This window comes from Amblyomma mixtum, chromosome 1, assembly GCF_055824585.1.
Source record: "Amblyomma mixtum isolate Tamu chromosome 1, ASM5582458v1, whole genome shotgun sequence".
Classification (NCBI taxonomy): Eukaryota; Metazoa; Arthropoda; class Arachnida; order Ixodida; family Ixodidae; genus Amblyomma; species Amblyomma mixtum.
The window spans coordinates 163825106-163840609 of record NC_143012.1 but is presented as its reverse complement, the minus strand read 5'-3'; the positions used below and the strand labels follow the sequence as shown (position 1 = coordinate 163840609).

Here is a 15504-nt window from a genome sequence, read left to right as displayed (position 1 = left end):
ATCTACTCTTATGACGAAGCTTAAGCATGCTCCTAATTTTTTTAAGCGCGATAGTGATTCCAAAAGCTGAATAGATGTTGGCGTACGCTATATCAGATGGCAGCAAAACGTATGTGATATGAATAGACATTTCAGTACGAAGAGTTTAATTTGAGATGAGGGATACGACTACGTTGATTCAAAAAGCCAATGACGCCGGTGTTTTTTAAGGTTGCAGTACTCACATGCGCACGCCAGAGGAACCTTAAGCTGCTTAGATTGGCGAAATAATTTACTTTGATATAAAGAAAATTCATCTCGTAATATTTTTTCCCACTTTTAAGAACACTGTTTAGGGGGTATACTTTGCTTAGCCTTGCAGCGTATGGATGAATGCCTTCTAACCCACATCATATCTAACCTTTATGAACGCAGTGAAACTTATTTTACAAGTAGCCTTGTAAGCGTCGTGCAAATGCATGATCTTTATTACTTTTTCCTGCTGTTGAAATATAAAAATATGGGAAAAGATTTCAGAATCCCAAGTATATTATGAAGTTACCTATCTTGATTTGGTTAAATAGCAATATGCAGTTCCACATGATGACAGAAATGTCCAGTGTCTGGAATATGAGAATTTGGCTGCCGCGGCGGCTCAGTGGTTGTAGTGCTTGGCTGCTGACCCGTAACCGAAAGACGCGGGTTCGGTCTCCGGCCGAGCTGTCGCCTTTAGATGGAGGTAAAATTATAGAGGCCCCTGCACTGTGCGATGTCAGTGCACGTTAAAGAACCTCAGGCGGTCGAAATTTCCGGACTCCTTCACTACGGTGTCCCCATAGCCTTAGCCGCTTTGAGACGTTAAAACTCCCCTAAACTAAACTAATATGAGGCAGTCGCGCTGGGCACTTTCCGAATTGCACAAGCGATCCAGATCACAATGGCCGTATGAAGTGTCCTAGAATCTTCCGCTGCGATGCATTTGGTTATCGGGATAAAAAAAGCCTGAACAGTATATGTTCTGAGTGTTTTTCTTATTTTTATGCAGACTATTCCCGTGTTCAAAACAACATAAAAAATGGGGAACGGTGGAGCTCCAGCAAATCGTTCCTGCCTCCGAAGATCCGGGTACGACCGAACCTTGACGTGGGTTTGTTCTGCCAAGTGACGAAAGTGAGTAAAGCGAGTGCGCAACAAAGCACAGCAATGCGAAGATGCACATGCGTTAACACGAAGCAATGGGGACGTAAACTTTCGTGTACACCTTTGTGAGGGAGCGCACCAGGAGTATATCATTCTGGACATTACAGGAAGTATGCTCGAATCGAGAAAATCATAAAAGTTTAGGCTTCTGCACAAGACATCGGTGGCGGGGTTTAATTAAGTTATTAAAACCATTGACTGAACAACCGGAAAAAGGGGAAAAAGAATATCATTGTGTGTCAAGAACTAAGTCGCACTCGAATATTTGGCAATGCTATGTATCGAAAACAAAAAGTGAAATCTTTAGAGTTCAATGAAATGCATTAAAAAGCAAAAGAACTAAAGTACCTCATCAATGCTTGCAAAACTCTGCTTCCATGCGTAAAATTTGTGACATGGAGCACGCGCATGTAGTACAGAGTGCTAAGCACATGTCTAAAACGACCGAACTCAGTTTTCCGCAGCTCCTCAAGCTGATGCGACAAGGAAGTCAACAAATGACAATGAAATCCTATGAGTTTTGCTGCAGATGCTTACATCCAGACTAATTTTAACCAAATGTTATCGCTCGATAGCGCGTGTTCACTTCAAAACACTCCCAGAACGTGTTCTAGGCAAGCGTTTTGCCCTCTGTACTTTAGCGCAGCCATTGTGAACGGGTGCCTTGCATAAGATATATTTTATAGCAGCTATAATAGGTGCCTCTATTCGGAGAAACCCAGCACCTCTCGTATGCTAAAACACTCGGGACCCCTGTGCTCTCTCTCCAGCGTCGTCGCGCTACCACTGATCCAAAATTCGCCGGAGAAAGTACATGATTTGTGCAAAAATAATTTTTTTGCGGTCTCCTCCGCGGACTTTTCGACCACTGCTGGAAAGGCGGTCCTTTCTAAACCCTCTCCACTCCCCTTCCTGCCAGCAAGAAAAGAAATTCTTTACGAATTACGGGGGTGCCTTAATTCAGGAAGACAAGGATGGTAGGCGGGCCGCGGAGGGGGCGACCAAGTGTGTAGGGAAATCACTGCCCGCGGCTTAAAGGTGTCATATGAGATCGGATGTGAACAGCATGTATAAGACCAGCTTACAAATCGAGTCAGCAAGGTTCAATCTAACCAAAGCCTGAATTTCACTCATGGCGAAGGCCCCATCCTTGAAAAAAATAAGAAAAGAAAAACGGCGCGGGATTAAGCGTGAAGAAACGTAGAGCTGAGACGTTCGCTTGACTGCATTGGCATGTACGTCGTTATTGAACTACAGGTGCTGATATACACTCCTTTGTGCGTGATTAACTTTGTTCGTGTACTAATTTCCCTCACTTAGAGTATCGTATATATAAGTAGGAGCTCATATTCAATCGGTCATTTCCAATTCGCGATATTCCTGTTCATCGTGTAAATGCACTAACCATGACATTTCGTTAAATTAAATACATGGGATGCGGTTACATTATGGTGCAAACATTTTCAGAAGGAAACAATAATAGAATGCCGTAATATGGTGTATGATACCGGGGCAGAACCTCATAGAACGCAGTTCTCGTGGACAACTGATACTGCACCCATTACGGCCGAACTGAACGAGTTAGATAATCCGAACTCCGCATCCCTGACACTATAATATTGTCACGTTGTAGTCACGGCAGTCCAGCCGTCAGGAAGACACCAACCAGTCTTGGAAGCGAAGCTCTTTATTTGGGCTGACTTGCGCCCGCAAAAGAACTGAATCACTCGGCGGCGGCGTAAGGAACAAACGTGCACGTCGGTCGTCGAACTTCGAATGCCCGCCGCTGGCGGCATCGCTCAATTTAAAGCCACCAAGGAAACTTCGAGATAACAGGTCAAGATCATCTACAGTAATCTAGAAAAACGTAGATGCCACTCTTCATGGCTGTGATCGATTGAGATTAGTCCGCTCGCTTCTCGCGTCACAAACAAAAATGATAACACCCCTTTCCAGCGGCCTTGCGCGAACGAACGGACACTACGATGATACGTGGCATTACCCCCTCCCAAAGAAGCATCGTCTCGATGCTTTAAAATGAAAATATACACGGAGAATTCTAACTTCGAGTCCTTTAGCGTTCATAATAAGGTTTAAGGGCAGCGGTAAAGCTTCAAGTCTGGCCGTGTCATCGTCGTCGGTGTTGTCGTAGTTTTCGTCGTCGTCATAGTTGCCGTCGTCGTCGTAGTTGCCTTCGTCGTCGTAGTTGCCATCGTCGTCGTAGTTGTCGCCGTCGTCGTAGTGGTCGTCGTCGTCGTAGTTGTCGTCGTAGGGTTCATCGTCGTAGGGGTCGTCGTCGTAGGGGTCGTCGTAGTTCTCGTCGTAGTTGAGGCATAGTCTTGTGTTTTCGTCGATGGAGGATCTTTGTTATTGCGCTTAGAAGCAACCTCACCTCCGGAGACTGCTTTATTCAGTTTGACCTTCGGGGGCTGGGGAGCGTCCACGCACGGCGTATTCTCGGCTAGGAGATACAAATCGCGGTGAAGATGGCGACGGGGAACGTGATAGGCGGCTCGGCGATGAGCATCCTTCCCCGACGCAAAAACTCCTGGATTTCGGCTGGTCGCTGGCCGGGTCAGGGTCGTGGAGCGTCGTAAGAGAACCCTCGGATGCACAGTCTTCTGTATGGGCAGTGCCGGAGGACGTGACAGGCTTCGCCACAGTGGAAACATAGTGGGCTGCGCTGGTCGGGAGTTATCCACTCGTCGCATTTCCTCGCTGTGTGCGACGCTCGTAGGACGGACGGGTTGAGGCGAGAGGGCGGCAGTCCAACGCAGCTGGCTGAGGGCGATAGGGGCTTGGGTCCCGTCGCCGAGGTGCAGGAAAGCGCACAGCTGCGGCGTAAGTCATGGCTGTGGGCTGCAGAGGCTGCGTGGTTGTCGGCGTCACACCCAAGGACTATTGAACCTCATCCCGGATGACGTCTCTGAGCGATGAAAGCTGCGGACGAGTTCCCGTTGGCAGCAATCGTCTGAGCTCTTCTCTCACAATTTCGCGTATAACCTCCCGCAGGTTATCGTTGTTAGCGGTGTCCATGCAGCTTGCTGATAAAAAGCGCTGCTGGCGGTCATACTGGAGGGCTCTGGCATCAAGAGTTTTTTGCACGGTGGATGCCTCTTCGACGAATTCCGCGACGGTTTTGGGAGGGTTCCGTACGAGGCCCGCAAAGAGTTGCTCTTTGACTCCTCGCATAAGAAGCTTTACTTTTTGTTCTTCTTTCATGTCTGCGTCGGCACGCCGGAAGAGACGCTTCATCTCCTCAGTGTACATTGCAACGGTATCGTTTCAATGTTGTATGCGAGACTGTAGCAGCTGCTGGGCTCTCTCCTTTCGCACGACGTTCGTGAAGATCTTCAGAAGCTGCTCCTTGAAGGTTTCCCAGTTCGTGAGGCTAGCTTCCTCATTCTCAAACCATATCCTTGCTGGTCCCTCCAAGGAGTAGAAGACGTACCTAAGTTTCGTAGCATCATCCCAGTTGTTGAAGACAGCCACACGATCGAACTGTTCCAGCCATTCTTCGGGGTCGGCGCCAGGCGAAGCGTCGAATGTTGGTGGTACCCGGGGCTGGTGAAGAATGATTGGAGTCGTCGTCTGGGGCAAGCTCATGGTGGATGTTGGTACTGGTTTTCCCTTTCGGGTAGGGTCCGGCAGAATCCCGAACTCAGGTGCGTCCCCTAGCAGGCGTCGGCTTGCGCGGTGGACTGGAGTCAGGTCCAGGTCTTGCGGTGAATGACTCAGAGGGCTGGCGTCAGGACTTGTAGGGGGTGTCCGGAACATAGAAGGCTACCAGCACCTCCACCAGATGTCACATTGTAGTGACGGCAGTCCAGCGGTCAGGAAGACACCAACCAGTCTTGGAAACGAAGCTCTTTATTTGGGCTGACTTGCGCCGGCAAAAGAACTGAATCACTCGGTGTCGTAAGCAACAAACGTGCTCGTCAGTCGTCGAACTACGAATGCCCGCCGCTGGCGGCATCGCTCAATTTAAAGCCACCAAGGAAACTTCGAGATAACAGGTCAAGATCATCTACAGTAATCTAGAAAAACGTAGATGCTGTGGTCGATCGAGATTAGTTCGGTAGCTTCTCGCGTCACAAACAAAAATGATAACACCCCTTTCCTGCGGCCTTGCGCGAACGAACAGACACTACAATGATACGTGGCAATATGCACACCCCTCTCTCTTTTTTACTTGTGTAGTTTTTCTCCCAATAGATTCATATATCGCAGTAGTATCGATAGTAATATTGAATACAGTCGGCTTCATACATGCAAAGCAAAGGAGGGCGGAGAAAGCGTGCGCGAAACAGGATTTCGCCGGTGGCGCGAAAGCTGTTTTTTAGTTTATTTATTTTGTGGTGTTGATCAATTTATAATATTACTGAATATGTTATCGCTTAAAACTAATTGATTAGAAAAGCCGAAGAAAAAAAGCGGTAATTCAGCGGTAACTCACGACGTGCTACGTCCGCCGCTTAAGAACGTGTGTGGCGCTGGTGAATACTCCCAAGTTCAGGTTATTTGTAAACATAAATACCCCCGAAAGCAGAAGATTTGACAGCCGTCGCCGTAGCTCAGAGGTAGAGCACCGGACGCGTAATTCGGAGGTCGTGGGTTCGGATCCCACCGGCGGCATGTGGTTGTTTTCTCTTCTGCTTTTCTAATCCATTAGTTTTAAGCGATAACATATTCAGTAATATTATAAATTGATCAACACCACAAAATAAATAATTGAACTAAAAAAATCCCCTGTGCCCTTGATGTCTGCGGCTGTTGGCTTCTCTCGTATTTATAACGAACTCCTCATTCCCCTTTCCTTGTATGCTCTCTCTCTCTATATATATATATCTATATATATGTATATATATATATATATACATATATATAGATATATATATATATACATATATATACATATATATATACATACATACATATATATATATATATATATACATATATATATATATATATATATATATATATATATATATATATATTGTGGGGATACACATGAATACCCTGCCCCATTGTAACGGCCGCGTGTAATTATCACGCGATGCTATGCGCGCGCCGTTCGGGAGGTTTTGCGAGAGAGGGCACTCACGCCACCTCCGCTTCCTTTCGCTCCCCGCCGCGACGCCGCCGCGGAGACTTTCCCTCTTTCCCCTCTTAAAGAGGAGAGACGTCCTCTCCACAGCCCGGGAGAAGCCGCGTTGTTTCCGAGGCTCGCTTGTCTTCTGGCGGGAGCCGTGCACACGCACGGATCAGAGATCTGCCACGGAGACCGCTGCCCTTATCGCCCGGCCACCGCGTGTGACTTGACCGCCGCTGGCCGTGAGCGAGGAACCACGCGAGGTGAGCGGAACCTTCTTCCCCCACATTTTTGCGTGCGTTCTGCCCTTTGTGTTTTTCACCCCGTACGCGAGCGGAACACTGTCTCTCGTTAGGGCGGTTGTATTGTTGCTGCTGCATTGTATTGCTCGGGAGCAATAAATGCTCCTCCGAGTAGCATACTCGTGTTTGTCCCCTCTGGCCCGAACCCGCCGTGGTTGTGACTCACCGCACCTCGGGTTGGGGGTCACAGCTCTGACTGCTAGGGCTGGCACGCTGGTGCTAGAGAGCGACAACTGCTTCTAGCCCTTTGAGCGTTATCACAAGAATAACCCCCATATTCTTGGCGCCCAACGTGGGGCCAGAGGTGTGACAAACCGAGTGTCTGTGTGAACGACTGCCGACACACAGACTAGCCATGGCGGCGAGCGGGATTGACATCCAGTCCCTGCTGTGGTTGTCCAATACGGCTTCTCAGCAGCAACATCCTGGTCACGGCACTCACTTGACTGAGACGCCTAGGCGAGCCATCCGGACGCCTAGCGCGATGGGCGCTACTCCTCCAGCGTTACGACTTTACCGTGCGCTACAGGAGGGGCAAGAACAACGTGGTGGCGGACGCACTTTCGCGCGCGCCCGTTGACGGCTTGGGAAGTAACAACACTGCCCACTCCGCCGCGCCCGACAGCCAGAGCAGCGCGACTGCTGCGCAGCTCACACAGCGCCCCGAGCGAAGGGACACCCTGCCTTCCCAGGGCGAAAGCGTGAACCACTTGGAAGGCGTCAGTTCCGTGGTGAGCGTTTTCAGCAGAAGGGAGCTATTGGAGGCACAGCGGGAGTATCCATTTTGTCGAAAAGTGTTCGACGGGCTCAGGGAGCCGGGCTGCGCGGCCGCGGCGCACATGGAGGCAACTGGTATTGTTGTCCGTGCGGGGCGCTCGAACATAGCTGGTAATGCTGTGAGCGCGATGGATTCCTATCTGCTCGACTCCGATCGCATCCTGCTGAGATATATCCTCTCCGAGAAGGATACACACGAGTCCTTCATGGTGGTGATTCCACGCACGTTGAGAGGAGTACTTTTACGCTACTTTCATGACACGTGCATCGCTGGGCATGCGAGTGGCTCTAAGACTTACCTCAAGTTGTGCCGCCTCGCTACCTGGCCTGGCATGAAGCGGGATGCGATACGCTACGCCCGCTCGTGCGACGTGTGCCAAAGGGTCAAGCCACGTGGTGGACGCCCACCTGGGCTCATGCAGCCGATCAATAGCCAGGTTCCTTGGCAAATTGCGGCTTGTGACGTCATGGGACCTTACCCCAGGACCCTCCCCCGCCAGCAGGCAGCCGCACCGAGACGAAGGCTCGACAACAGAGCCCGGCGCCTCGTTACAACTTGCGCCCACGGCAGAACCAACTCTGACCAACGCGCAGGTAGTAATTTCTCCTGCTTAATATGGACGGAACACCCCTTCCATATTTCGCGCCGTGGCTTCCGGAGCAAGCACACGCTTTCTCGTCGGAAAAGACCGAGCGGGGTTAGAGTATCTGAAAGAAAAAAAAAGTGTAAATCTGGAAAGTAACTAGAAAGAAAAGACAGCCTTGCAGCCGCAGGCCAGTCTTCACAGCGTGCCCGGAGGAGAGCCAGCGGACGCCGCAACGGCCGTTGCTGCTTCGAACACCGAGAGCCAGGCCGTTTCGAGGGCGGCCGCATTCCAAAACCAAGAGCCCGCTGTCCCCACCGAGCAGCCATGCCGAAAAACAGCTTCCGGTCGGCCGCGGGACGAGCGAACGAGAATTCGGAGAAACCGGGGCCTGTGTCTACTATGGCGAAAACTGCAGCAGAGAGGCCGCCTTGGAGTCCCTCTGTCCCCGCGGCAGCGGCTTTGCCCGCAAGAGAAGCTTGGTGCCCCGCTGGGCCCGCCTCGCAAGCCCTCTGCGGCAGAGGGAAAATGGGTCGGCGCGCTTTTGTCACCCCCCCCCCCCCCCCAACGAAAGGAAAAGAGGGCCATCGAGCCAAGAGCGAGCGGTTCGACCAGCTGAGTGGAGGCCTGCCGTACGCTGTGCAAAGGGACGACACGCTATGCGTAATTGCCCCGAGCCTGCCTGCCGCCCGTGCCTCCCGGCCAGGCTGCCCATGGCCGACTCATCGTAAGCGGGACCTGCGGTCATCGACCCCCTTCAGTACTTGGCTCCACGGTCGTCCATGGCGGTCGTCTACACTGCCTTCCTGCCCTGGCGTCCACGGCCTTCGACGACGGCACTGCTGGTTGTGAGCTGAATCTTTTCTTTATTGGTTTTTAAAGTTAAACGAGTTTCGCCGGCCCCACTCGGTACAACCTTCGGTGAACGCGGTCTCTTTTCGACCGTAGGGCAGTTTTAAGGAGGGGGGGATGTGGGGATACACATGAATCCCCTGCCCCATTGTAACGGCCGCGTGTAATTATCACGCGATGCTATGCGCGCGCCGTTCGGGAGGTTTTGCGAGGGAGGGCACTCACGCCACCCCCGCTTCCTTTCGCTCCCCGCCGCGACGCCACCGCGGAGACTTTCCCTCTTTCCCCTCTTAGAGAGGAGAGACGTCCTCTCCACAGCCCGGGAGAAGCCGCGTTGCTTCCGAGGCTCGCTTGTCTTCTGGCGGGAGCCGTGCACACGCACTGATCAGAGATCTGCCACGGAGACCGCTGCCCTTATCGCCCGGCCACCGCGTGTGACTTGACCGCCGCGGGCCGTGAGCGAGTAACCACGCGAGGTGAGCGGAACCTTCTTCCCCCACATTTTTGCGTGCGTTCTTTCCTTTGTGTTATTCACCCCCGTACGCGAGCGGAACCCTCTCCCTCGTTACGGCGGTTGTATTGTTGCTGCTGCATTGTATTGCTCGGGAGCAATAAACGCTCATCCGAGTAGCATACTCGTGTTTGTCCCCTCTGGCGCGAACCCGCCGTGGTTGCGACTCACCGCACCGCGGGTTGGGGGTCACAGCTCTGACTGCTAGGGCTGGCACGCTGGTGCTAGAGAGCGACAACTGCTTCTAGCCCTTTGAGCGTTACTACAGGAACAACCCCCATAATATATATATATATATATATATATATATATATATATATATATATATATATATATATATATGTATACGATAGACAAAAAGAGGCAGTGCGTCGCACTGCCTCTAATCATTTTTGAAGTGTATATTTCTGCTATGTGCTTTGTGTTTCCCACTTACCTGTTCTGTACCCACCCCTATAAAAGGTAAAGGGATGCATTAAGAAAGTAAAATCACTCCTGAAGAAGATCGGTCTTCCGATCGAAACGTCGAGTCGAATATATATGTGTATATGTATATATACATATATATATATATATATATATATATATATATATATATATATATATATAGCGAAGTATACGCTTCGTTAAAGGAAACATATTTATTCTACTCGACGTTTCGATCGGAAGACCGATCTTCTTCAGGAGTGATTTTACATTGTTAATGCATCCCCTTTTATAGGTGTGGGTACAGAACAGGTAAGTTGGAAACACAAAGCACATAGCAGAAAAATACACAAAAAAAATTATTAGAGGCAGCGCGACCCACACCAAAAAAAAAAGAGGGGGGGGGTGGGCGAGTGTGAGGAACAGGCAGAAAATACAACGTCCAGATGCGGCCTCTGCTTTGTTAAGCAAAACAGGCTTGCTTGTTGACAGGCGTGTCCAACTCGGAGATGCTCGACAGGTGCGTGGCCGTGCAGCAACTCGAGGGCAGGAAAAAAATAAAAATCTGACCCTTAACAAAGAGAAACTTAGGAAAAAAAAAAGAGGGAAAAGAAAACCTTTGAAGCAGTGCTTTTTCTTCCCACCCAGGAATAATGCACCCATGCCCTGCAGTATCGGAAGGAATGTGAAAAATGTAAGCTTACATTGTGAAAAAAAATAATAATAATATAATGTGGCGTTCGCGGGACCACAAAGTGAGCAGACCCAGGGGGGGGGGGGGGGGAGAAGGCAAGGCACACATGTGGCATGCAGAAAGGGGTATGACCTCAGACGACAGGGTCAGTGTTGCTTTGTTTAATTTCGTAGGCCTCTGACCTCGGAAGAGAGGTGAGGGTGCCGTAAGTTTCATTAATGCCATTTTGTACTGTGTTAAATTTAAAAATAAAATATGATTCTCGTTGCTCGCGCTCACGAGTGTTTTTGAAGCAACTCTGTAGTATTGTTACTTTAAGTTTGTCAAACTCGTGGCCTTTCTCGCGGAGGTGTTTCGAAAGGGGGAGGTTGGGGAGGGATTGGGTATGTTAGCGGTGGTTATTAAATCTGAATCGGAAGGAATTGTCTGTTTGGCCTATGTATTGCATTCGACAGTCGCCACACTCGAGCATGTAAACCACGTTGCTGGAATCGCAGTTTAGATCTTCCCGGATAGAATGCTTGAAATGTGAATGGGTGCTTTTTGCCAGTGCCGTGGTTTCCATGTGTTTGCAGACTTGGCATCAGCTTTTTTCGCATGGTGTGCAACCCACAGCTCTCGGTTTATTGACTGTCGAATGGACAACATGGTTTTGCAGATTTTTTGGTCTTCTATATGTTGCTTGGGGGACCGTTGTGAAAACTTTTGAAAGTCGGTCACTCTGTTCTATGATATTAAAGTGTTTTTTCAGGATGTTGTTAATGTTCGGGAGATTGTTTGTGAAGGTTAGTATGAGATTACAGCGCTGTGATGTTGGCTGAGATTCCTTAATGACATGATTAATACTGGTTGCTTCAGTCTTTTTAATGGCATCGTTGATTATAGAAGACGGGTAATGTTGTTTGTATAGGGTGTCTCGCATGCGATTAGCATTTTCGTGAAAATCTTCCGATCGTGAGCAAATTCGTTTAAATCTGATGGCCTGTGAGTATGGGATTGAAGTTTTGCAGTGGCGTGGGTGGCAGCTGTTGAAATGAAGATACTGTTGTCTGTCTGTAGGTTTTTTATATACACTACTGATTAATGTACTTCTTTCTATTCGAACCAGAACATCCAGGAAGTTAATTTCATTGGTTGAGTAGGTGTGTGTGAAAGAGATATTGGGATGGATTTTGTTGAATGAGGCGATAAAATGGATGAGTTCGTCCTCGGTTTCTGTCCAAACCATGAATATGTCATCCAGAAAGCGTTTGTAAAAAGCTGGTTTTGTTGGATATGAGGAGAGAAAGTCTGATTCAGTTTTGTTCATAAATATGTTGGCGTAATTTGGAGAGATTTTTGTGCCCATAGCTGTACCGCTAGTTTGAAGATAATATGAGTTGTTGAACTCAAAGGTGTTAAGTTTAAGGACCAAATTTGCAAGTGTCTCGACGGCACTTGGACTAGGGGTGTCTAGAGTTTTGTATTCTTTGTATGATCCGACCATTGCCTGAATTGCGTCGTCATGTGGGATGTTAGTGTAAAGTGATACCACGTCGAGGGTAACTAGGAAAGCGCCTTGAGGGAAAGTGACAGTGGATAATTCTTTCAGGAAGTGATTAGTGTCGCGTATGTAAGATGGATGTTTCGGAGGTATATGTTTGATGAGCGAATCGATATACTCTGAGATCGGTTCTGTTATTGTGCCAATACCAGAAACAATTGGTCTCCCTGGATGATTCTGTTTGTGTATTTTCGGGAGCATGTAGAAGCGCCCAGCGGCGGAGTTTCGTGGTGTGAGCGTCTTACCTACTCGCGGTGGTAATTCACCTTCATCTGTTAGTTTTTTGATAGTTTTTTCTACGATGTTCTTTTGCTCAGCGGTCGGGTCTGATGGGAGTTTAGTATAGAATTTTGGGTTGTTGAGCTGGCGGTTGCCCTCCTGAATAGAATAGCTATGTCTAGAATAACTATGCCCCCACCTTTGTCGGCGGGCTTAATGACAATGTCGGTTCGTTTGCTAAGGGAGTCTAGGGCGTCACGCTCTTTTTTTGTGAGGTTAGGTGGCCCAGATATTAGTGTCCCAAAAGCTTGAAGAATGTCCTTTTGTACCGCTTTTATATATAGGTCTAGATGTTTGTCCCTACCAGTTTTGGGTGTCCACTGTTCTTGAGGTTGGGGGTACCGAACTTTATTTGTGTTCGGTTTGTCGAAGAAATATTCCCGTAATCTGAGAGTTCGCGAAAAGTTATCTAGATCCTGGAGTAACTTGTACTATATATATATAGTACAATATAGTACTATATATATATATATATATATATATATATATATATATATATATATATATATATATATATATGTATATATATATATATATATATATATATATATATATATATATATATATATATATATATATATATATATATATATATATATTTATATATTTATATACATATATATATATATTGTGACGAAGACGAAGCTGGCAGTGGCGCGGGACGGAGCGCCCGCGCTAGGCCAGCGGCCATTAAATCATCTCATAGCCATGGTTCACCACGTCTCATTCTTCGGCTGGCCGCCGCGTAACATTTGGTGTGAGGTGCTGGGGTCCCTTCATCGCCATCCTGGTCACGGAGCTTCGGCGTCCTGGGCCTGCCGTGGACGTCGGCCGTGCCCCAGCCCGCCGGCCTGAACCTACCTCGACGCTCACCCCAGCCCCGTCCCCCGCCCGGACCACACTACACGACGACCCAAGACCTGACGGACCCATGACCCGACGGACCCAAGACCCGACGGACCCAAGACCCGACGGCCCAAGACCCGACGGCCCAAGACCCAACCGACCCAAGACCCCACTGACCCAAACGTGAAGACACCGTCCCCCAGCCTCTGCCGTTCGGTGCGTCCAGAGACCTTGGCCGTCAGCTCCTGGCACCCTACGGCCCGGATGCTTCGTGGACCAGGACTCATTCTCTCATCTTTCTCATCGTGGCGGCCAGCACTGCACCATCTTCTACATATTGTTCGATCCTTCACTCAAGACCATCGCCATTTCGCCGTCTGTTCATCACCGATCGGGACGATCGCTCGGAGGCCCCGGGTAGTGTGACGAAGACGAAGCTGGCAGTGGCGCGGGACGGAGCGCCCGCGCTAGGCCAGCGGCCATTAAATCATCTCATAGCCATGGTTCACCACGTCTCATTCTTCGGATGGCCGCCGCGTAACAATATATATATATATATATATATATATATATATATATATATATATATATATATATATATACGAGGTTTGTTAGAAAAATATCCGACTTTATTTTTTTTTTTCGAACACCTGATGAATATGAAACAAGCGCGCTTGCATCAGGTGACCTTGAACCTTCATGCGCATGCACGAATTTTTTCCCGCCTGCCGACAGCGTCAGTCGCTGGGACGCAGCATTTGAGTGAGGCATTGCGCAGTGCTCTCGTCGGTTTTTTATTGCAAGGAAAATGGCGGAGTGAAAGGAGCAGCGCTACTGCATCAAATTTTGCCATAAACTGGGCGACAGCCAAGTGAAAACCATTCGAAATATTCAGACGGCTTTCGGTGACGATGCTATGAGCAGCACACAGATTAAGCAGTGGTATAATTGATTTAAAGCTGGCCGCACATCGGTGGAGAACGAGCCACGCTCCAATCGGCCATCAACATGCCAAAATGACCAGGTCATTACCGAAGTGAACGCTGTGGTGATGCGGGACCGTCACGTGACTATCCGAGAAATTGAGGTAGATGTGGACATGAGCAATTTCCCCGCACATTCCATTATCACTGAAGATTTGGCCATGGAGAGAGTTGCGGCGAAATTCGTGCCGAAGCTGCTGACGGTGGAGCAAAAGCAGTTTCGTGCTCTCACAGGACGTGCTGGATTCCGCAAACAGTGACCCCGACTTCATCAACATCATAATCACTAGTGACGAGTCTTGGGTGTACAGGTAGGACCCGGAAACCAGATCCCGGTCGTCACAGTGGAAGCATTCCACGTCACCAAGACTTAAGAAGGTTCGCCAAGTACGCAGCAATGTGAAAGTGATGCTGACTGCTTTCTTTGACACCCTCTGTGTGGCAGACCACGAGTGCGCACTCCACAGGGTCAACCAATGACCAAAGAGTACTACAGGGATGTCCTCCGTTGCCTACGTGATGCTGTGCGGCGCAAAAACCCGGAGCTGAGGTCAACAGGATATTGGCGCACCCATCGCGACAATGCTCCTGCACATTCCTCGCACTCGATTCAGATTTTTCGGCGAAAAACCAGACTCTTGTAGTTCAACAGACTCCTTACTGCCCTGCTATGGCTCCTGCGATTTCTGGCTGGTTCCCAAAATCAAAAGGCCATTGAAAGGTGCGCGATTTAAGACAAGGAAGAACGTTATGGCTGCAACGACAGCTGAGCTAAACTCCATTCCGAAAGGGGCCTTTTCGGAATACTTCCCACGATGGCAGCACCGCTGGGAGAAGTGTGTGGAGTCCCAAGTAGACTACTTTGAAGGTGACTAGGTTTGCAACGGTCCAGTTATGCAAGTTTTTTTTCTACGGCCAAAGGTCGGATACTTTTCTAACAGACCTCGTATATATATATATATATATATATATATATATATATCAGTCGTTCCAACAGCACCAACAGGAAGCGAGCGCTCGCCGAGAGCAGTCCCGCTGCCGCGGGACTATATTTATATATATATATATATATATATATATATATATATATATATATATATATATATATATATATATATATATATATATATTGTGATGACGAAGAAGTGCCCGCGCGGCAGCGGGACTGCTCTCGGCGAGCGCGCGCTTCCTGTTGGTGCTGTTGGAACGACTGACTGCCGGTGGACGCCGTTCAGCGCTTTGTGCTCTGTGCCTTGCTATGCTTTGTGTTCTGTGCCCGAAAAACCCATTACAATATATATAAAATACACACGTCGAAAACGTGTAGCCCTTGGCGACAGCAATGGTTTCAACTGTTGATGAGCTGCGAGGGAGGCCCAGGTATGTGCCTGACCTTGTACAGACTGGAGGGCACGCTAGTTAGTCGCATGTTT

The 15504-nt window shown here is 48.8% G+C and overlaps 1 protein-coding gene across 1 annotated transcript in view; it reads left to right on the top strand.

Annotated features, from left to right (window-relative positions):
- Nucleotides 1-15504, top strand: part of LOC149369622 (uncharacterized) — a 51391-nt gene that overhangs the window by 19203 nt on the left and 16684 nt on the right. The window contains exon 5 of the mRNA XM_089576032.1: nucleotides 1025-1149. Coding sequence (XP_089432158.1) covers nucleotides 1025-1149 — 125 coding nt within the window. The remainder of the gene's footprint in view (nucleotides 1-1024; nucleotides 1150-15504) is intronic.